Consider the following 23,915-nt stretch of genomic DNA (forward strand, 5'->3'; position numbering starts at 1 on the left):
GGCAGCATATGGACTGAAGATGCTAGGCCAGGGGAAAAAAATCACACACATTATATATATATATATATATATATATATATATATATATATATATATATATATATAGGCTATATATATACACACACACACACACACACATATAAACAGATTTACTTTTGTTGTGTATATGCATGTCTACCATCATTTTTTCAGTGAAACACTCCTCTATTAATGTGCGTCACACATGTTTTTCCCATTTCTTTTTTATGGGTGTATCAAATCAGGTATCCATCCTTGTGGATCAGACACTCTTTAATCATGATTGATCTATTTATGTTATTAACAAATAATCTCATGTTTTATATTTACAAAAAAATTATATAACTGGAGTGTCATTAATTTGTTCAAATTTTACTTGAACAAATTGAAGGACTGAGGTCAAACGTATCATAATTTTCACTTTTACAGAACAGTTTTGGTGCTGTTTTTGATGTCAAATGTTTTGGGGAGCTGTTTGTAGTTGTCTGCACATCTGTTTTGATCCACAGTGACTCAGCTCAAAGTATGCACTTCAACCACAGGAAATTTTGTCAGGCACCAGAACAGACCTCAAGAGCCTTTGTACAAGTTGTTGTGTTTGTAGTGGTACTTTAGTGCTTAAATTTAATTGAACGCAAGGTCACTTGGTGTCTGACTTTCCGTCTTTAAATACGACATTAAATTAATACATCTATGATGTCAGTTTTGTTCATCATTTGGATGCTTTGTACTCTGGATTTGTCAGACTCTGTAAGTATTGTCTTAACATTCATTCTGCTACTTTCTTGTGTGTTGAAATTACCTTTGGTTACAGGTAAATTAAAAAGTGTTTATTTTTATGGTGGATTTACATTGGTCATTCTGTGTATCATGTGCATTTAGGTACCTGATGAATGTCAAGATGAGATAGAGCGTCTTAAGGTGGAGCTGAAGAGTTTGGAAGTTCGCCATACAAAGCAACAGCAACTTATTCAACGATTAATGAATCTCAACCAGATGGATGAACGTTCCCAGAAAGAGGACTCATTTTATGACATGGGAGACAAACAGTACATGGGTCAAACTCTATATTATTTTATTAAGATATGGTATTCACTGTCCTTGTGTAAATATGTTGTATTTGTCTGATTATAACAGCACAAAGCAGTACTAACAAAAATCAATCTGCCATATACAGACTGTGCGCAGATCTTCAAAAATGGGAGCACGAGGAGTGGATTTTACATGATTAAACCACTGCTTAGCCCAACCAAAATCAAAGTGTACTGCGATATGACAGAGGGGGGTGGATGGACAGTCTTCCAGAGACGCTCAGATGGCAGCCAGTCGTTTGACCGGTATGAAAAAGTTCATTGTTATGAGAAGAAATGTGTGCTGTTTAATAAATGAGACATGATTTTTTTTTTTTTTAGAGACTGGAATGATTACAAAACAGGATTTGGTGACATGAAGTCCTCTAATGGGGAGTTTTGGTTAGGGAATGATAATCTACATTATTTGACATCTCAAGGTGAGTGAATCTATGCATATAAAATGCATACAAACGGAAACAGATGTAATGTGTCATGATATGCCATCATTTATCCAAATTATATTATAGAGATGTTGGATGCTTGATTCTGATTGGCTGATGAACATTCTAATCAAAATAAATAAAACAAACAAAAACAAAAAAAATATAATAATTTAAAAGCCCATTGTAATTATTCCTTATATACTATACTATACTATAATATATTATACTATACTATAATATATTATACTATACTATAATATATTATACTATATACTATTATATTATATTATATTATATTATATTATATTATATTATATTATATTATATTATATTATATTATATTATATTATATTATGTTTTTCAGTTATTTCAATAAAACACCTTCTGTTATGTAGACGATTACACCCTGAGAATCAATCTGGAAGACTTTGAGGGCAGCCACCGTTTTGCAGTGTACAGAAAATTCAAAGTGGAAAATGAACAGGTTTTTACTCTTTTTTTTATCAATCTCTTCATATTGTGATTAATGATGTGTGGATGCCCATGATGAACCAACAGGTGGCTTGTGAAATTTCTAATAAATCAATAAAGACGATAAATATTCTATTTTCATTAAAAACAAAAATAAGCGGTTACACAATATCACAATTTATAGACTTGGTCTGAATGGTATAATATCTGTGCACTGTTTGATTGGTTAATGTTTTAACTATCCCATTTGTCTTCTCAGAACCATTACCAGCTCCAGTTTGGTGTATACACAGGAAACGCAGGGGACGCTCTCTCTGGCAGTTATCATCCTGAGGTTCAGTGGTGGGCCAGCCACCAAGGAATGAAGTTTAGCACACGAGACAAGGATAATGACCGCTACGACCGCAGTTGTGCTCAGGAGGACAAGGGTGGCTGGTGGTTTAACAGGTTTGCACCTTAAAACACTGAGTTTTTCACTTTACAGTAACAATGACAATTACAACACAGGCCATTTTAGTGGATGTATGAAGGCAGTTCTTTTCAAGTTCATACAGATGTCCTATAGAGTAGCCACAAGTGTAGTTCATCACATTAACTATGAACATTAACTATGAATATAATTTTTTGTATGTTGTTTCACCTGTATTCCTCTAGATGTCACTCTGCCAATCTGAATGGACTGTACCACCGAGGAGCTTACAGCGCCGTCACTGATGATGGAATAGTGTGGTACCCATGGCATGGCTGGTGGTACTCCCTCAAATCTGTGCAGATGAAGATCAGACCATCCATTTTTGAGCCTAATGATGTTTAATTCATGGATCTGATATCTGAGCCATGAAGGCAATGAATTTGTGTGTGATGGCAAATAAAATTGTAGTCCAGCTTAGTAGTTCAGTTCTTAACTATTTGCATATGTAGTTCAAAAAGCTCTTCTGCATGAAGCACAATAAATTTTTAAACGCATTCTTGCTGCTTTCTTGTGTGTTCCATCATAGTATCTTTAATTTGATTAATGTGAAGAATTAAACATTTAAAAATATATCATAATTAAAAAGGAAAGTTTTCATATAGCATTTTGTTTTTAAATTATGGACAGAATATAGAATTTAACTGGCACAAACAATAAGTTTAACTACAAATTCTGAGACGTTTTCTTTGTCTTCATAAATTAGGCCTATAGCAATATCTCTCAAGGTAAATTAATACCCAGTCAATATATAACTCAAAGTTATATATATATATATATATATATATAATTTGGGATTGGTAAGATTTTTAATGTTTTTAAAAGTTTTGTCTGCTCACCAAGGCTTTATTTAATTGAAAATACAGTAAAAACAGTAATATTGTGAAAAATTATTACAATTTAAAATAACTGTTTTCTATTTGAATATATTTTACAAAGTCATTTATTCTTGTGTTGGCAAAGCTGAATTTTGAGCATCGTTACTCCAGTCTTCAGTGTCACATAATCCTTCAGAAATCATTCTAATATGATTAGTTCCTCAAGAAATATTTGTTATTATATCAATGTTGAAAACAGTTGTGAACTTTTTTTTCAGGATTCCTTGATGAATAAAAAGTTCAAAAGAACAGCATTTATCTAAAATACAAAGCTTTTGTAACATTATACACTACCGTTCAAAAGTTTGGGGTCAGTAAGAATTTTTTTTTTTTTAAGAAATTAAAGAAATTAATACTTTTATTCAGCAAGGATGCATTAAATCAATCAAAAGTGACAGTATAGACATTTATAATGTTACAAAAGATTAGATTTCAAATAAACTCTGTTCTTTTGAACTTTCTATTCATCAAAGAATCCTGAAAAAAAATATTGTACATAAATATTTTGTACAATTGTAAACAATAAATGTTTCTTGAGCAGCAAATTGACATATTAGAATGATTTCTGAAGGATCATGTGACACTGAAGACTGGATTAACGATGCTGAAAATTCAGCTTTGCCAACACAAGAATAAATTACATTTTAAAATATTTTCAAATAGAAAACAATCATTTTAAATTGTAATAATATTTCACAATATTACTGTTTTTACTGTATTTTTAATTAAGTAAATGCACCCTTGGTGAGCCGACGAAACTTCTTTTAAAAACATTAAAAATCTTACCGATCCCAAACTTTTGAGCGGTAGTGTGTATATATATATATATATATATATATATATATATATATATATATATATATATATATATATATATATATATATATATATATATATATATATCGACAGCTGTATATTTTATTTAATGTTGATAACGAGCGAGAATGCAATTGTTCCCAAATATCCACATGACTGCAAACGTGACATTATTATACAACAGGTCAAAAAACAAAACGTACATTTTAAACACAGCACTGTCAGTATTTACTCTATTTTGCAACGAAAAATTAGTTCTAACGAAAACCACAGCAGAACTACAACATACGTGTGTTTCGAGCGCAATTCTGCGGCTTTGAACGAATCGTGAGAGTCAATGATTCAATGATTCATTCACAGCCACTTTCTTCGTTACTGAATGAATGACTCGATGACTCACTCATAAAAACAGTGACTTGCTGCCACCTACTGGCGGTTTTAGTTTAATATTTAAAAGTATCACTTAGTTTCACCATCATTGCATTTTTCTCTATTGAACATTTTTTATTTAAAACATTATTTATGTTATAAAGTTATTCAAAAAGGTAAAATATGCAATGGAAAATCTATTTAGTGGGCAAATATTATCCCTTAATGGAAAAGGTGTGGAAGAGAGGGGCTACGCAGAAGGATGGTAATCCCTTCAGGGGGTACTCCACTCCAAGTTTGGGAACCACTAGGGTATCATAACAAAAAGCTAAATGAAAAAAAATTAGATTGAATGAAAACACTTTCAACACTTTAACATATGAAATTATATTTTTAGCAAGATATTTAATAGACGACTAAATGTTGAAAAATTGTTCCTAATGTTCCTAATTTGCTTTCATGTAGCTATAGGCCTAGAGAGTGTCAGAACACTGTAGCGGCTCGTGTCTTTCCTGCAGTGACGTCATTTAAGGCGAGCGCGAGCTCACCTGAGCTCTCTCACCTGTACTATGCACGCGCTGCTGTTAACGGTAGACACGTCTGTGAATCCCAGTTTAATTCCACTGGCGACGTGCAGGGTAAGTACACTATGCTACCCAGAGAAATTACGCCTAATATTTACTTTTCTACAAATTCACTCTTTTACCTTACATTTCATCCGTGATTTAGTAGCGCGAGGCATGTTACTGGTGTCGCGTGAGTTGTCTTTCATGGATTTTGTTTTTGTTTACGCCTACTGCATGTTCATTCAGTCTGTATCGTCTATATATATTTATTCAAAGGGATCTTCTGCTTGTATGGCTTTACAACTTTGTTTACTCCACGTGTTATTTATAGACCGAGCTGCCAGAGATCCCAAACAGGCCTCTGATATTTCTGTCAGGTGCACAAGACAATTTAAAGGCGGCGATCAGGAAATAGATTGTGGCTCAGAGGGAGGTATGAGGGAGAAACATGAGCTGGGCAGGAATATCTTAGTAGATTTATAGGTACTAAATAAGCTAGTTTGTTCTCCTTGTTTTCCCACACTTCTTCACTGAGATTCAGAATGGTCTCCCTGAGTCTTCTGATTTGTTTTTGATTGAACACTGTGATTTAGATGCTTTAGACGTGAACCAACCTATGTTATGGAACATTCTATGAATCATATTATTTAGTCCATGTTGATTTGTGTGTCTCAAATGCAGCATTAGAGCATTGTATTATGGGACTTATGTCTTGACCAGATATAGTGTTCAGAAACAGTGGAAAGCTCAAAGGGCACAAGCTTTGAATTCCACAGCAGGTTATAGTGCAGGTGCCATTCAGGACTCCATACTGTAGGTGCAGAATTAGAAATATATTCTGTATCAAGTAGAATGGTGCATCTGGAAAAGAACAGAATTTGTTTAGCCAAACTAAAACATTTTTTTTTTAAGGTGAATGTTTGTGAGGAGGATAAAAATGCATTTAGTAAGTTTTTTTTATTTTTATTGTTTTGGCAAGTCTCTTATGCTCACCAAGGCTACATTTACAAAATACATTAAAAACAGTAGTATTGCAAAATAGTATTATAGTTGTTATTTTCATTTGTTTCAGTGGGGACCTATAATGCCCCTTTTACAAGATGTAATATAAGTCTCTGATGTCCCCAGAATGTGTCTGTGAAGTTTCAGCTCAAAATACCCCACAGATAATTTATTATAGCTTGACCAATTTGCCCCTATTTGGGTGTGAGCAAAAACACGCCGTTTTTGTATGTGTCCCTTTAAATGCAAATGAGCTGCTGCTCCCGGCCCCCTTTCCAGAAGAGGGCGGAGCTTTAACAGCGCATGCTTCTGTTACTCAACAACAAGAAAGCTGGAGAATCTCGTACAGCTAAAATGAGGATTGTCAGCAACTGTTCAGCCTTACATTGTTCAAACTGGAGTCGGACACTGATGGAGAGACTCAAGAAGAAGTTACAACTTCTAGAATGCAACTGGACGTTTCTGAATGGTTAGTGGATAAAATTATGTAGTTTCATCGACTAGCATGTATCATTATGTTAATCTTTTGTGTGTTGAATTGACCCTTGTTTGTGAAGCAGTCCGTCGTAAAATGAAATGTCAACAACACTCTCTACAACACTACAACAACTCTTCCTCTACTCTAAAGCATCCCAACATGGCCTCATCCCTTTGTTGTGTGTTCTCGGGGCAGGATTTATGTACATAAGTGTGCTGACAGGGTTGGTGATGTCACTAAACCAGGAAGAAGCTTGTTGTAGTCCCTACCAGCCATTTGTTGTAGTCCTTAAACAGTGAATTCTTTAAAGGAAAAAAATCTCCCTTTACATTGAACTTTGAGCGTCATAACTTTGCAGATGTTATTTATGCGCAAACAGCAACATTACACACTTTTAAAAGTTTAAAAAGTGAAATCATGATCAACCACCCTTTTGATACAGCTTTTGTCCAGGATTCTTTGATAAATAAAAAGTTCAAAAGAACATGGACTGAATGAGAAAAGGCTGATTGATTTTATTAACTCCTGGTGTCCAACACTTATTGGTATTGTTTGTTAACCAAGATTATGGATTCCTTCTCTGGTTTAAAGGCCTTTTAAAGATGGCTTAGTCAGAAATGGTACTGTTCCAAATGACCGGATCTAATACCCCTCATGCCTGCTGTTACATAACTTAAGGAAGTCAAGGTATTGCCAAGTATTTGTCAATACAAAGAAAGTGTTGCAGCTTTTTATAGTAAATGCCTCATAGAAGGATTGCTTTATTTATTTATTTTTTTTAGGTTTATGTTAAAGGTTTTCTTCAGCAGAAAATAACCGTGTAGATGACATCCAGTTTTGCAGTATTTCCCCTCATTTATCCCCTGTGATGCACAAATCCCTTCAAAAATGTTATTGGCTGCTTTGCAGCAGCGATTACTGCTTTCGGCCTGACATGCCCTGGCCACTCCCCTTATGTAGGGCTTGTCTGGGATAGGGTAACCAGCCACTGTCCCTTGTAAAGTTAGCCTTGAGGCTTTGCAGTGGATTTAGTCATGGCCTAGGCTGGATCTTGAACAGCGCTGTACGAGTAGAGGCGTGTTTTAGTATGCAGGGACAGCCCAAAAGTGTGCTGACAGCAGCCTGGACTGTGCCACATTCCTATGAGACAGACCATTTCTGCAAGCCACGAGTGGTGCTGAAGGAGGGACTGCTGGGGCTGATGGGTATTTTAGAGCTGGCAATCTTTATATACGTGCGTTTAGTGTGGTGTAGTGTTTACCACAGCACTAATAGGATTGATCCCGAGACATGGAGCTGTGAGTGCTGCAGGACCCTGAATGGGATGTGCTGAACTGACATAATGTCTTGCCTGGTAGGACTTGAATTTTATGTTTTTTATCTATTCATAAAAGATTATCAATTATTTGTTATATAAAATAAAGACAAATTTGCTTCACAGCAAGTGCAAAAATGCTATTAGAAAGCCATAGTTGCTGTTGTTGTTTTTTTTTTTTAACAGTTACAAGCTGAGGACATTTGATTTAGGAGATATGACTTTATGAAATTCATTTTTTTACTATAGATATGAAATAAATTAAAAGTAAATTTGATAAAGTTTTTGCAATCCATCTGCATGCTTTCATGTTGCTTGTCTTATTTAACATTAACAGACATGCTGTTAAATTATAAGTTTATGCCATATGCCTTGTTGTTATGCCATAAACTGATTTAGTGCCCCAGTTATTACCTTTTTAAATGACATTTTTCCAAACCGGGCTCCGAACAATTAGGCTGCTATAACCCTCAAGAATGAATGATTCATTGTATTTCACTGTTGCTTTTATGAGTGTTCAATATATCAGTTTTATGTTCCTTTAAAGATGAAATAAGACGCATCCATCAATAATTCTCCCGGCGGTAGTGAAGTATTAACAGAGGGGCTCTTGTTCCTTTAATGCCCAGCCCTTGCATGAGCAGTCAGACTGTAAATGACTAAGCACACTGTTAGTTCCCAAGGTAACCTTTCACTCAGTCAGCGAGCCGAAGAAGGAATTTCTGCACTGCCTTTTTAATCGGAATATTTGGGAGAGAATTAGAATTATAGTGAATGTATTTATCAATATGCTTTTATGTGAGGAAATAATGGGAAATGGATGGTTTTGGTACCTTTTGTTCAATTGATAAAGTTGAAAATGTAGTGAATTTTTCATGTTCAAACAGCCAAATAGGGATTTTCTCAAAGGCTTAGTTCACCCAAAATGAAATTTGTGTTGTTAATTACTCACCCTCATGTCGTTCCACACCCGTAAGACCTTTGTTCATCTTCAGAACACAAATTGAGATATTTTTGATGAAATCCAAGGGTTTTTTTTTATGATTACCGTCATCCGAGGTCCAGAAAGGTATTAAAGACATCGTTAAATAGCCCATGTGACTGTAGTGGTTCAACCTTCATATTATGAAATGATGAGAACACTTTTTGTGCGCAAAAACAAAACAAAAATAACGACTTCAACAATTTCTTCTCTACCCTGTCAGACTCGTACGCAGTTGACGCAGTGAACGCAGTTCAGCGTTTCCTTGTTTACCCCAGAACGCCGGCTCCAGCGTCAGCCTCACACACTTGTACATCGTGCTGCTCACGTGAACAGGCGTCGGCCAATACTGATCCGGCGTTCTGACGTAGAACCTGGAAGAGCTGCAATAAAAATAGAGTAGGAGAATGACAGGGGAGAGATGAATTTGTTGAATAAAGTTATTTTTGTTTTTGCGCACAAAATGTATTCTCCTTGCTTCATAACATTTAAGGTTGAACCACGTTGACTATTTTAACACTTTACTACTTTTCTGGACCTTGAATGTGGTCATTTTGTTGCTTTCTATTGAGGATAAAAAAAACCGCTTGGATTTCATCAAAAATATCTTAATTTGTGTTCTGAAGATGAACGAAGGTCCTACGGGTTTGGAACGACATGAGGATGAGTAATTAATGACAGTTTTTGGGTGAAATAACCCTTTAAACCTGTGAGAGTGTAAAATTACTGCATGATTATGACAAAAGAAAAGACAACATTGCTTGTTGAAAGATTTTATAATACAAAGTTAGCGCTATTAATATATATATATATTTTTTTTAACAGCAACAGCAGATGAATGTCTATTATTGATACAGCTGACATAATAACTGCAAATTCAAAGTAGTAATTACATTGTTGTGTGATCATTCACCTCGTAAGCAGATTCTGATTGTCATTTGTGATGCTGCTTTTTGTTTGTGTACAGTTTCATCCATAACATCAGGGTTATATTGATGGTTAAAGTGGCATGTTCACATGCTGTGATTGTATGCAGGTTTTGTTATTTCAAAAGAAGCATGACAGAGAGCTTGTCTCTGCATCTGCATGAACTGGCCTCTCTCCTCATTGTACTAGACAGAAGTGCATTAGAGCATGCAAGGCCTTTCCCTCAGCAGAGGCAAAGTATGCCATGCCTCTTCCACCCCCGTGGAGTAGCGCAATGATGTTAATGTGGGGAGACAGAACCCAAAAAATAACAGATACCTAGTAGTCTGGCCTTCAGAAACATTTTAGGTCATTCTGTATTTTTCATTAGTTTTCATTAAATCTTGAAGAAACTATTGGTCATCAGATTTCATAAAAATCAGTGGAACATTTTGGAAGTATTAGTGTTTGTGTTAAGTCACAGCAAGCCTTCTGTGTTTGAAAAAGGCATGTCTGCAAGGGTGAGCCGTCCTGTCACGGAGCTAGATCTGTCCCTATAATAAACACAGCAAGGTGTTTTCACTAGCACTCAGGACTGCTTATCTAAATACATGTGCTCCCACTGACACCACACTAGTCTCCATCTAACCAGTCATTTGTCTTAAACTCAACACGTTACATTCAGGCCACTAGACTTCTCTGTCTTAATTGTCATTTAAAATATATTAAAATATGTTAATTAAAAAAAATATATATTTTAAGTTGTAATAATATTTCACAACTGTTTTCAATGTATTTCTTATCAAATAAATGCAGTCTTGGTGAGCATAAGAGACTTCTTTCATAAACATTAAAAAAATCTTTGTGTCCCAAACTTGAATGGTAGCCCACCTAATTCTATTAAAAAAAAGAAAAAGGTAAAACAAGAAAAGAAACACTGGAGCAGAATTCCCAAAAACAATGGTAGTGTGCATTCAAAGTTTTCAAAATGCTTTCCCAATTTGTTTTTCAGTTCCACATTGAGAACTAGAATTTGATAACCTATGAGTAAGCTCTTGCATTTTTAATGGTGTTTCTCTAGAAGGCATAAAGACTTAAACGGGGGATCCAATTTCTCATTACTCTAAAAGTAATTGGTCAGTAGATTATGTAACGTCTGCACAAAGTGCACTGCATTTCTTATTGCGACCAACAACACAACAGGTTGCCCAAATTGTAATTGGCCAGGCTGTGTGTTTGCTCAGTGAAGTGTTATATCTACAATAGCTAATACCCTCTTTTTAGCTACAGTGCACTGAGTCACCTCTGTCTTGTATAACTTCTCACATAAATCTAGACAATAGATGGATTGCTTAGAATTTCTGTACATTTGTTTACAACTTTTTACCCTTTTTTTTTATTTCAGGAACATTCACACAATGTGCTTCAATAAATAACCCTGTGCTGAAGTTCAAAAGACAATACAGTTGTTATAAAACAATACGTTTTTCAGACAGTTCGAATGTAAAATTGTCATGGAGACCACGCGTAGATCCATGAATCTTACTTTCCCCGTTGAGGACAAAAATGGAAATAACATCACCTGCCCCAGTGAGCATTCCCCCGATTCACTGAGGAGCGCTAGCAGTTTGAGTTGTGGCGGTACGGACAGTCCTCCTGATGTAGAAATGGAGGACTGTATCACCTGCCCTGCAAAGGTTGAGACTTTTTCCTCAAAGGTAGTGAAATCAAGTGGCACAATTGCTGTGGACGTTTCCAAATCAAAAATTGATAACTGGAATGAGAATGTGACTTTCTTAATAGTGGAGCCAAAAAATACTGAATGCAATGAAAGAGGCAGTGACAGGAGCTCAGAAGCCGCCCCTGACAGTGGAGAGCGAGAGCTGTCTGAAGTGGACTCCTGCGAGCCATCACGGCGTGGATCAAGTGATAACTGCTGCTCTGTGAGCTCTGGTGAGATGGTGATGAGAAGTAACAGCTTTGTCTTGCACGAGACCGACCAGCCCCTTAGCATCTCGCTGATCGGGGAGTCCAGAACCTCCTTGGATATATCTTCAGACCTCGGCGTGGTATCGGGAATGTTACCGGATGTGTGCGAGGGCCTAGCCGAGGTGCCACAAGGAGAGCCCAAGAATCAGGGCTTGGAGTCTACCTACATCCAACCAAACAATCAGACCTTTCTCATAGATGAAAAGTCATTGAGCATTGAGAAACTTGAATGTGTCACACCTGTTCATTATAATAAATCTAATAGAGATGTGCAAAGGTTGGCATGCAACACCGGTGGATCCAATCACTCAATCACTCCAGGAGAGGGGAAAACGGTGCTTCTTACCGCTTCTGAGGATCTAGACATCAGTGGCGACGCTCAAACCTCAACTCCAGTGCAGTCTGTGAGTAACAAGACATTTTGCCTCCCCTCTTTATCTGAGTCCCCTCTGAATAAAGATGAAGGGGATTCATTGAGTCCAATGGCTCAAGTTATAAGTCAGCAGCAAAACACTGCCTCTCAAAAGCCCAAAACATCCTTGATGTCAGTGAGTAAAAGCAGCAAGATAGAAATAAAACGGTTTCCTAAGCCTAATTTCAGTAATATAAAGTCTAAAATTATGTCACGTGCCACCAATCCCTTCAAGACACCAAAGACTTCATCGAGCTCCATCCCTCAAACTAATGAAAGCCAGACTATGGACCAACCGAAGTCATCTCCTACCAAATCCACTTCTAATGCAGTAACCAGCACTTCTGCCACACCAGCTCAAAGTGTAAAGAGCTCTAATGCAGCTAAAAGAACTCGATCCTCCACTTGCCAAGATAGTGGTCCGGCCTCAAAATCTCGACCTCGCCGATGGTCTGAAAGTGCTACCTCTTTCAAAACTAGTAAAGATGGGTCACAAGAGAAGAATCCACAAGTCAACAGGGTCTTGAACAACCGCACCACACCACAAAAAAACACTAAAGGAGGTTCTCAGAATCAGGGTGGAAAGACTAAACCTGCAGACACCCATGAGTCCACTAGAGAAGACGTGCAGGGGAATGAGTCTCTGAAGGTTCAAGGGAAGAATCAGAGAGTCAGTTTGTTGGTGAGTATGTTATGGTCAATAACTGATAATTGGCTGATATTAAAATTACATGAAGTAAAATGATAATCAATCCAAAATCAATCTTTTCAATTGCTACGAGTGGATTTAGAGAAAACATCATCATACTGTATAGTCTGTGTATAATGTATAAGATTTACTAAAGGTTACTTTTTATATCACAGTGGTATTGAATTGTTTGTGTTATCAAAGATTAAATCATTTTAAGTGAGCATTAGGGGCAGAAATCTATGGAAGCTTGTTTCGGCCACTAAATAAAATAAAAAAGGTAATTGCAACTTTTTATCTCACAATTCTGACTTTTTTTCTCGCAGTTGCGAGTTTGCATCTCACAATTCTGACGTTATTTCTTAGAATTGCAAGATTTAGTTTCGTGATATAATGCAATCGTGTGATATAAAGTCAGAATTGCGTGATATAAAGTCACAATTCTGGCTTTTCACAGTTGTGAGTTATCACCACACAATTGACAAAATACTTTTTTTTCTCAGAATTGCAAGATATAAACTCACAGTTGTGTATAATAAAGTCAGAATTTTGAGATTAACTAAAAACAGCAGTCTTTTTTCCCTCACAATTGCACATTATAACACGCAATTGCAAGTTTATATCATGCAATTCTGATTTTATATTCTGATTTTATATATTGAGATAACTCACAATTACCTTTTTTAATTTTTATTTAAAGCTTCCATAGAAATCTGACATGAGGGTGAGTAAATGACCAAATTTTTATTTTCCCTATTTATTATTACTTTAAATATTCAATATTTAACTTATCTCGACTGATACAGATAAATTAAATATCAAATATTGGCCAGTATTTGAAATGTAATCCTTAGACACAAATCATTAAAGGTGCCATCTTTTTAAAAGATGTAATATAAGTCTAAGGTATCCCCTGAATGTGTCTGTGAAGTTTCAGCTCAAAATACCCCATAGATTTTTTTTTATTCATTTTTTTAACTGCCTATTTTGGGGCATCATTAAATATGAGCCGATTTAGGCTGCGGCCCCTTTAAATGCTCACGCTCCCCGCCCACGGAGCTCGCGCTTGCCTTAAACAGTGCATAAACAAAGTTAACACAGCTAATATAACCCTCAAAATGGATCTTTACAAAGTGTTCGTCATGCAACATGTCTAATCGCGTAAGTACAGTATTTATTTGGATGTTTACATTTGATTCTGAATGAGTTTGATGGTGCTCCGTGGCTAAAGCTAACATTACACACTGTTGGAGAGATTTATAAAGAATGAAGTTGTGTTTATGAATTATACAGACTGCAAGTGTTTAAAAATGAAAATAACAACAGTCTTGTCTCCGTGAATACAGTAAGAAACGATGGTAACTTTAACCACATTTAACAGTACATTAGCAACATGCTAACGAAACATTTAGAAAGACAATTTACAAATATCACTAAAAGTATCATGATATCATGGATCATGTCAGTTATTATTGCTCCATCTGCCATTTTTCGCTGTTGTCCTTGCTTGCTTACCTAGTCTGATGATTCAGCTGTGCACATCCAGACGTCCTGCCCTTGTGTAATGCTTGAACATGGGCTGGCATATGCAAATATTGGGGGCGTACATATTAATGATCCCGACTGTTACGCAAGTCGGTGTTATGTTGAGATTTGCCTGTTTTTCGGAGGTCTTTTAAACAAATGAGATTTATATAAGAAGGAGGAAACAATGGTGTTTGAGACTGAACTGTACTGAACTCTTGTTATTTAACTATGCCATTTAACTATGCCAAGATAAATTCAATTTTTAATTCTAGGACACCTTTAAAAGCTCACGATCTCAAACAAAGCACAAATTCACAAACAAAAATCTAAAGTATCTACGCAGTGTAATTGCTGTTTTAATTACTGCTGCAAGAGGGCAGCAAGCCAAGTCTCTGGAAAATGTGTTCCATGTGCACATCACATCATGTTTACGGAGCTGGAGAAGGTAATGAAAAAAAACTTGGCAGTGACTTCAGAATTCCCATGGGGACTGCATTACAATAGCTGCTCTCGTCTCTGGTCTGTGCGAGTTTCAGTCCTGTTCTTCAGCTCTGTTATGGCCAACGCTGCCGTGAGCACAGGGAGCACAGGCTTGGGGCGTAATGTGTGGGAGCGAGTTGCTGAAAGGGAACTTCTCTTGCAGGCAGTGTCTGCCAGGCCAGCAGCGGCAGCAGTATGTGAGTTGAGCAGAGGCAGGCTTGGCCCCCAGCCATCCCCAGCCCGCACAGGAGGCGCCTCTGCTGCTCACGTTCCAGCTGCAAACCTTCGGCCACCACTTTCAACCTCTAAGCTCAAGCCTGGCACATCAGGAAAAGATGGCAGCAGTACCACTGACATCCCTACACCCAGAAGCAAACTGAGCACATCTGATGGTAAGGGCATTGTGCACTCTTTGGTCAACTTTCACTTTTACAGTGTGAATTGGTACTTGTACTACAGGCTTGATTGTCTTACTAATGATCAAAGTTTTGAGAGATTCAAAATGCATCCACTGTAGAGCCATTAGAAACACTAGTGATGCCACATTATAGTAGAATTAAATGCATAATGTACATTCATTGTTTCTTCATCAGTGAAAATAGTTTCAAGGAGCACTTGATTGCTTAACATTGCTGTTTTTTAAATTTATTCCTACACTACCGCTTCAGCTCATAGACTTCTTTTAAAAACATTTGTTCACCAAGGTTTTATTTATTTAATCAGAAATACAATAAAAACAGTAATATTGTGAAAAAAATTATTTAAATAACTTTTTTATTTTAATATATTTTAATATTATTTGTTGTTATAATATTAATGTTATTTATTCCTCTAATGGCAAAGTTGAATTCTCAGCATCATCGCTCCAGACTTTTGTGTCACATGATCCTTCAGAAATCATTCTGATAAGCTTATATGCTGCTCAAGAAACGTTTCTTATTTCTCATTTTGATACATTTTTTTTCAAGATTCTTTGAGTAAAAAGTTCAAAAGAACTACATTTATTTGAAATGGAAACCTTTTGTAACATTATAAATGTCTTTACTTATGATTAATGTAATACATGTTTGAAAAATAAAGTACCCTGCAGAATTTAAGACATTCTTTTCTAGAACCCATTTTGTTTTTTGGTATATTAGTATACATTTTATATGTATTATAGATTGTGTCTATAGTGGGGGGGGAAACACTCAAATTCCTGTAACCATGGACTTGTAACACAATATTCATTGTGTTTTTGGTGGCTTCAGTTAAAATGATCTTTCCAGTGATTTTATAATAGTAATCTGTTTGCAGTTCAAACATTTGCAGTACAAGCATCTGTATGCTTATTATTTGTGAAACATTGCCTTAATATCAATGGATTTATTGTTTGTCACTCCAGTTAAGCTCAAAAACCATTTAACTGAAGGCACAAGTGCAGTTTCAGTATCTCAGTCCAGACCTGCCTTGTTCGCAACTCCAACATCAGCCTCCAAACTGCCCGTGAAGCCCAAAGTACAGCCCAAGAGTTTCAGCACTCCTCAGACAAGTGGACATTCAAAGCAAGGTGAGCTTTCTGTTCACCTCCCTACTTTCCATTATGTGTCATTATGTAGAACGTAAACCCAGATTGTCAGCCTTGTGGAGGAAGGTTTAGAAAAATAATTATGGATTAAAAGTGGCTGTTTCAGACAAGATCAAACTCATACTATCCAGTCTGACCCACATTCCCTTCTAGGTCAGTGGTGCCTTAAATCCAAAGCCTGAAAATTAAATCCCCTCTAAATGATTCAATCTACTCTGACTAGATTTTTGAAACGTCTTGATTTTTGGAATGTGATTTTTAGCTTAATTAAAGTTGTTTAAGCATTAAGTAGATTCATTGACGTGAAATCAGTTTGATCAGGAGAATCAAACATGAAAATATAGGCCGCTTTTTCAGTCTAGACAGTGATGCTCTCTTACCTTTTGCTCTCATTGGTTGATGGACATGATGTTTGTATGGATCGTGCCACTCAGTCCCAGATGTCTGTGGGGCAGGGTTTGTTCTGCCTCAGTTCACTTGGAGGGATATGAAAGGCAATGCACATGAAAATAATGAGGATCTACTAATGCAAACGGATATTTTCTCTTCATTATGTTTAACTCTATATGGAAGGTCATGGCTGCACACGGAGGCACCTTGACTGAAATCCCAGAGCAAGTTTTTACTAATTCAACCTTGAATCAGCAGCCAAGCTCTTGTGCTCAGTCTTATCTGACTCTCTTGATATGCTTCCTTATCGGATCATATCGCTTTTGTATTATTCCTTTGTTGTCTGCCTTTCATGGAAAACCTAAGACACAGTTATGGCGAAGTAAGTAGAGAATTATTATTTTTTTGCTTTGTAATGTTCAGATGTGGATTTCAAAATTTGTTCCTAATATATTCAAGTTTGTGATAACGATAATAACAAGGATATCTTGTTGTTTTATCAGATAGCAGTGTTGCTATATGCTAATGTGGTAACAGAAGTCTTTTAGTATTATATCTGCTGTTGGCATGGTAAAGTTTCAAAAGTCATATCGACCCACAATAGTGTCGGCCTATCAGAGAAGGTGCAATATCAGTGAGAGATCATCTGTTTATATCAACATGATTGACATCAAAAAGAGATATGATGATGAAAGCTGCTTATCTTTTGTTGCTTTGATCAATATTGATTCCCCTCCCCAGGAAATTCCATCGCAGACCCACAAACTAATTAATCCACTAAAAGACTGTGGAAGATTTATATTGGTCATTGACTTCATTTTAATATATTAATATTATTATATATGTTAATAAATATATATATATTTTTTTATTTTTTATTTTTTTTTCTCAGACCATGCAGAACCCTCTGTGGGAACTTTAAGTAAACCTCCATCTAACAGGACCACGTTGTTAAGAAGCAAGCTGCAATGTCCACCTACCTGGAGTATATCGTCAGGTATGAGTCATACATTCAGTAATAATCTGTGCATTAACTGCAACTCAGATGAAGGGCTAATACACGAACAGGCTAGGGCACGTCTGAGTCACTTCTCCCAAAATCAGAAGAATGATATAAGAAAGAAAGAAAAAAGCTCAAATGCTTCCATTCATATTTGTGACAAACTCGCGTCAGATTTTTTTTTTACCTGTGTCAACTATTTCATCTATTTGGATATGTTTAGACTAAAGAAAATGTATATGGTTATGTCTGTTTAGAGTCTGATTTACTCTAAACCTAAAGTGATTGTCTTATTTTCACTACTGTGGGAGCAGGATGCAAAAACACACCCTCATCAAGTTCAGTGAGGTCTTCAAGCAGTCCTCTGAAAACCCCTACCACAGCCCGACCCATGAGACCTGCCACTACTCCTACAGGTAAGACCCCAATTTATAAGGAACCCAATTTATAAGCAATTCACTGAAAGACTAGGGGTTTAAAATATAGCTATATTTAACAGACTGCCCCAGAATTAGCTCTAGAGCTCAATTTCATCTGCAGTGTATGGACAGGAAGAAAAGAACATGGGAACATATGGCATAATTAAGTCATTAATCATGAAGTAACAATTAAATTAAATGTTAATTAATTTTTATTTTTTATTTATGTAGTGTTGGTTTCAGATAAATTCCTTCTCTAATTGAAATAATTTTCGTTCATATACTGCATCTTCTCTGTGGATTAGGATGTCAGTTGGTTTGATCTGTGAAACACCCTCTCAGCAATGTGGGAATATTTTACCACTGCCAAGTTCAAAACACAGCTGACTTTCTCTGTCTTGTCTCAGTCAGCCTTTCTCAGCCTGGTACATGTAATGCGTGCTTTCTGACAACCCTTAAGTACTGTAATTAAGAACGGCCATTGCATTCCTTTCAGAGATAAAGTCTTGTGTGTTTGCATGAAACTAAGTGATTTTAGAAATTACGTTTTTGGCAAGCCCAACTGCCTCAAAGTCAGTGAGACTGGACCCTGCCATTACATTAATCTATGAGGATATGTTTAGTTCCAAATAAATGGTGTTATCCTACACATAATCACTTTGAATTCATTCACCAAATAGAAATATACTATATTGAAAAGAGATTCAGGCAACACATTAGTCAGGTGTTTTTTTTTTTTTTTTTTTTTTTTTACTTTTAATAAATGTTTAAACTGGATCTAACTTGTTTATGCAGGCATGTAATGCAAGCCAGTATTTTGTTTTGTGTTCTTTTTGAATGAGGAAAAAAAGTAACATTTCAATATATTAATTTATGGTAATTTTGACACTGAATTAACTGAAATTATGCTGGTAATTTAGGGCCAGATTTACAAACAGCTTGCACCAGCGCAAACCCTCTTTTGGCATTAAAAAACTACTGTCAGGATTTACTAAAGACACGCAGTGAAAAATTAGCTCTGAAAAGGCGAGGACACAGTTATTTTTGCCACTGACCTTATTGCACATGCATTTGTAAGAGTTTCCTATTCAGACACAAAATTTATGGGAGGAGTGTATTTAAAGATGCAATATGTAATATTTTTGCAGTAAAATATCCAAAAACCACTAGGCCAGTGTTATATATTTTGTTCACTAGAGTACTTACAATATCCCAAATGTTTCAAACTATTTGTAAATTGTTAGAAAATTGCAATTTTAACCAAGGCTCTGTCATACCCGCGTTACCCTCGGTTTCCTGTTTTATTTTGTAGAAACCATGGCAACGGCAAAGACGCTTTAATATAATACACATTTTAATAGACAAGGGAACAACTGTTTTGAGATATATATATATATATATATATATATATATATATATATATATATATATATATATATAGACAGACAGACAGACAGACAGACAGAAAACTAATTGTTGTTATATAGCTCAACATGTTTAGTCTAATTTTCTTTTTTCTTTTTTTTTGCGAGTACCATGCTTTACCATGCCTCAGAGAAAAACGCTATTTTGTCAAGTAGCTAACATGGCATAATCAGATGCAGCTTCATTTTTTTTTAACAGTAATTCAGAATTTTCTCCATCATACAATACATTTTGAAAATTATTAGCATGTCATTTATCAACACAAGCCATCCAGCATTTAATATATTTTTAAATCGATCTAGCTTAATGCAGTGCATCTCAAACAAGTGTCTCACAGCATCCACTGAGCGAACGCACAGAGTAATGTTATAACATTATTTTCAACACTCTCAAATGTATCTAATATGATAAACAGAGCTGTGTTACCTCATACTCATGACCGGAAAAGCGGAAGCTTGTGAGGCGTGTGTTGCGCAATCGCTCCAGCGGCCTCGTTCAGCTCCCACAACACTCGGTCCTGCTCTGCTTCATACTACAGTAACGTTAATAATCGCATCCATGAACATGATTTCTTCCCGAGCCCTATCCCTATTCTTTTGCACTGTCCGTTGAGGTGAAGACCACATGTCCCAAGATTCCACGCTCAAACTTGTCGTCGTCGTCAAGCTATGCCTTTGTTTTGAATAGGCCTCTAGCGACCTCTAGCGGACATAATTCTTACATACTGCACTTTTAAATGAATCATGCAACATGATTTAAGGTTTTCCCTAGTCAAATAACTGGTATTTGCACCATTGTTTAACGCCTTAAACCAGACTCTAATATGCGCTGTTCTTGGTAGATTGTGTTGGTCATTATGGAAATGACTTTCCACTCCCATCGGCGCTTTTTTGGAATTGCCCTCAGGCTAATTTGCCCTGTTTACAAATTAAGGGCCTTTGTTTTTTTTTTATGTTTATTAAATTAGAGAATGCAAAAATAGAACCATTTTCACTTGTTGTTCTCAGACTTTTTGACCCCTCTGTATGTTCTAGAATTTGTGAAATTACATATTCAAGTGAAAGCCTGATATTACTTGGAACAGATTTTATGACTCCAGCCTCTAGTATTTGGATCACAGCCTGAGCTGTGCAGACATGCATTGTCTGCTGCTGTCAGCCCTTCATAAACATAATTGCATTTCAAACATAATTTTATGTCTTCTGTGGGTTGTACACTGTTTTTTTTTTTTTTTTTTATTCTTGCTGGCATCAAAGGCTTGTGTTAGACAGTTTCTGTGGTTGCTTGGCACTGGTCTGTTTGTGACCGCAAAGAAATCTGTTCCCTTGCTTTGTTAGAGCTCTTATTATGGAGGTTTAAAATGGAATTTACACCTCAGGACAAATAACACCTCTAACCCTTTTTCTTCAAAAAAAAAAAAAAAAAAAAATTGGGAAGTTTTTTTTTTTTTTCACTACTTTTCTTGATTAGGTGACCTGCTAAGTGCATTTCTTCTCAAACATCTTGCTGTAAGCTGTTACTTTCTCTCCCGCCATTTTTAACCCTCCCCCATGTGTGAATGGAGAACGCCAGGAGAGAGTGAGCCCACCCACCCACTCCTGCTTTGCTGTTTACTCCTCCCAGTGCCCTCCCTTCCCTCTCTCCTTCCTTCCTTTCACCCAGCATCCTGCACCTCCTTAGCACCCAGCGGAGAGCGAGAGATGCTGAGCGCCAGTGGACGAGAGCTCAAAACAGTGGATTAATGCCTTCTGCTCTGCCTCATTTGTCTCAGGGGCTCCTACCCCTCTTTAATCCAGGCTGCTAAAGTGTGACAGGGGGGAGACAGATCTTTTCTTCCCCCTCCCTTCATCACATTCTTTGCCGCTTGTTTGGCAGATATATTTTTTGCTTTAGCATTATGTGTGCGAATTGAGACTTTTTTGTTTTGCTTTATAAAGAGTTCTTCTATTTTTTCGGCAAGATGTTTTTCTCTCCCAAATTCTCTCTGTCCAACATCCATGTGAGGCTGACAGCGAAGGGATTGCTCAGGAACCTCCAGCTGCTGTCAGGATGCAAGAGCACTGTGGTGTTTCAGGCAGGTCTGTTCCTCAGAAAAGGTTGTTGTTGTTATGGCTTTTCCTTCATTCTGTACAGACGTTTCAGAGTGATTCTGTGTAGCTCTCAAGGTGCCGTCTTCACTCATGTGGTGTTGATTCTATCTTTAGACTGTGTCTCTCTCTCTCTCTCTCTCTCTCTATCTCTCTCTCTCTCTCTGCCAAAGAGTATTTGATATTTTTACTTGGCCAGTAGGCCTCTTCTTGCTAACTACAAATAGAGCCTGGAATTGTTTTTGAAAAAAAAACATGTATATTTGTGCCACAATTTGGGTTATGGTGATCACCTACCAAGTCGGTAGATTCAGTAAGTTAATTTTTACCTTATTTATCCTTTCAAGCGTGCTAGTTCATGGGTCTAGGAACCTAATTTTCCAATTTTAAATGCTCAAAGGTTATTGTGGGCTGTAGGTTGAATGTAAACTTGTAAACATTTTGACAAGCTACATTCCCACCGAAGAGATGCAGTACAGATGTTTGTGGCCTTTTTATAGTGACTGGCCAAATAAGGACTATAACAAATAAGGAAACGACTATTTATTCCATGTCTGTAATATCACCGAGGACTATATTTAATCTCATTAAGTATTTGGTATAAGTTTCACCTGTTGAAATATCTCTCCAAAAATAAATGAATATTAACCTGATTGATGTTTATGTTTGTTTTGCATGTACTACCTTTGATAGGACACAGATGTTGTAAATGAATCTTTACAGTGATTTTCATATTGCGTATAATTATTTTACAGCATACTGAATGCATAACACGCTTCATTATTACAATTTTACGTTTATACAATCATATTATTCATGTTTCAATTTAGCGATCTGAGACTACAGATTATTTTAGGTATTAGTTTAAGTATTTAGTTGCCAAGCACTATTTTAAAGGTGCCCTAGATTATGTTTTTAAAAGATGTAATATAAGTCTAAGGTGTCCCCTGAATGTGTCTGTGAAGTTTCAGATCAAAATACCCCATAGATTTTTTTTTTATTAATTTTTTTTAACTGCCTATTTTGGGGCATCATTATAAATGCGCCGATTTTATGCTGCGGCCCCTTTAAATCCCGTGGTCCACGCCCACAGAACTTGCGCTTGCCTTAAACAGTGCCTTAACAAAGCTAATATAACCCTCAAAATGGATCTTTACAAAGTGTTCGTCATGCATGCGTCGGATTATGTGAGTATTGTATACTGTTATATCGTTTACTTCTGATTCTGAATGAGTTTGATAGTGCTCCGTGGCTAACGGCTAATGCTACTCTGTTGGAGAGATTTATAAAGAATGAAGTTGTGTTTATGAATTATACAGACTGCAAGTGTTTACAAATGAAAATAGCGACGGCTCTTGTCTCCGTGAATACAGTAAGAAACTATGGTAACTTTAACCACATTTAACAGTACATTAGCAACATGCTAACGAAACATTTAGAAAGACAGTTTACAAATATCACTAAAAATATCATGATATCATGGATCATGTCAGTTTTTATTGCTCCATCTGCCATTTTTCGCTATTGTTCTTGCTTGCTTACCTAGTCTGATGATTTGGTTGTGCACAGATCCAGACGTTAATACTGGCTGCCCTTGTCTAATGCCTTTTATAATGTTGGAAACGTGGGCTGGCATATGCAAATATTGGGGGCGTACACCCCGACTGTTACGTAACAGTCGGTGTTATGTTGAGATTCGCCTGTTCTTCGGAGGTCTTTTAAACAAATGAGATTTATATAAAAAGGAGGAAACTGGAAAAAGTTGTGTAAACTGACTTCACATCAAAAACTGTGATTGTTTACCTAAGTAGATCATAGGTCTTTACCAGGTTTTTAAAGGAGTCCTCTTGACTTATATGGCTTACAGAGAGCTCATACCTTGTGCAACAGTTTTTGTGATACGTTTAATTTCTAAGAAGGCTATCAAGCAGCATATGTTTAAGATGTGTTGTGTACTACTGTATGAAGATCTGCCCATAGTAAATAACTTCAGATTCAAGAAATGTTTGTCACATTTTTGCCATTGTTAGATGTAATAGTATGCAAATGCATTACAGTTTGAGTCTACATCACTTTGTATGTGGGATTCAAGAGCGCTCCCTGGATAACTCGGAGATAGGACTAATTAACTCCACTGTAATTACA

The 23,915-nt window shown here is 36.4% G+C and overlaps 2 protein-coding genes across 7 annotated transcripts in view; both read left to right on the top strand.

Moving 5' to 3' along the window:
* The first annotated feature begins 450 nt into the window (after positions 1-450).
* fgl1 (fibrinogen-like 1) lies at positions 451-2,971 on the top strand. The gene is made up of 7 exons (XM_048176503.1): positions 451-768; positions 901-1,075; positions 1,196-1,355; positions 1,431-1,528; positions 1,930-2,018; positions 2,265-2,452; positions 2,660-2,971. Exons 1-7 carry the CDS (start codon positions 712-714, stop codon positions 2,817-2,819), a joined length of 927 nt encoding a protein of 308 aa, XP_048032460.1. The 5' UTR covers positions 451-711; the 3' UTR covers positions 2,820-2,971.
* A 2,049-nt stretch (positions 2,972-5,020) lies between these two features.
* Positions 5,021-23,915, top strand: part of mtus1a (microtubule associated tumor suppressor 1a) — a 43,073-nt gene continuing 24,178 nt past the window's right edge. For 2 of the 6 annotated variants that reach the window (XM_048176067.1, XM_048176069.1), the window contains exons 1-6: positions 5,021-5,175; positions 11,192-12,869; positions 15,046-15,274; positions 16,267-16,431; positions 17,732-17,836; positions 18,154-18,255. In XM_048176067.1, coding sequence (XP_048032024.1) covers positions 11,301-12,869; positions 15,046-15,274; positions 16,267-16,431; positions 17,732-17,836; positions 18,154-18,255 — 2,170 coding nt within the window. In that variant the 5' untranslated portion in view covers positions 5,021-5,175; positions 11,192-11,300. Of the gene's footprint in view, positions 5,176-7,632; positions 7,938-11,191; positions 12,870-15,045; positions 15,275-16,266; positions 16,432-17,731; positions 17,837-18,153; positions 18,256-21,346; positions 21,762-21,962; positions 22,084-23,915 lie in introns of those variants that run through there. The other 4 variants (XM_048176068.1, XM_048176070.1, XM_048176071.1 and 1 more) reach the window with 4 other exon arrangements.

The sequence above is a fragment of the Megalobrama amblycephala genome, linkage group LG23, assembly GCF_018812025.1.
Source record: "Megalobrama amblycephala isolate DHTTF-2021 linkage group LG23, ASM1881202v1, whole genome shotgun sequence".
Lineage (NCBI taxonomy): Eukaryota > Metazoa > Chordata > Actinopteri > Cypriniformes > Xenocyprididae > Megalobrama > Megalobrama amblycephala.

Excerpts from the sequence above, each read along its gene's own strand:
- fgl1 (XM_048176503.1), top strand. The coding sequence starts at position 712 with ATGATGTCAGTTTTGTTCATCATTTGGATGCTTTGTACTCTGGATTTG. Across the intron at positions 1,356-1,430 it reads GGCAGCCAGTCGTTTGACCG|AGACTGGAATGATTACAAAA; the intron begins GTATGAAAAAGT and ends TTTTTTTTTTAG. Across the intron at positions 2,019-2,264 it reads TCAAAGTGGAAAATGAACAG|AACCATTACCAGCTCCAGTT; the intron begins GTTTTTACTCTT and ends TTGTCTTCTCAG.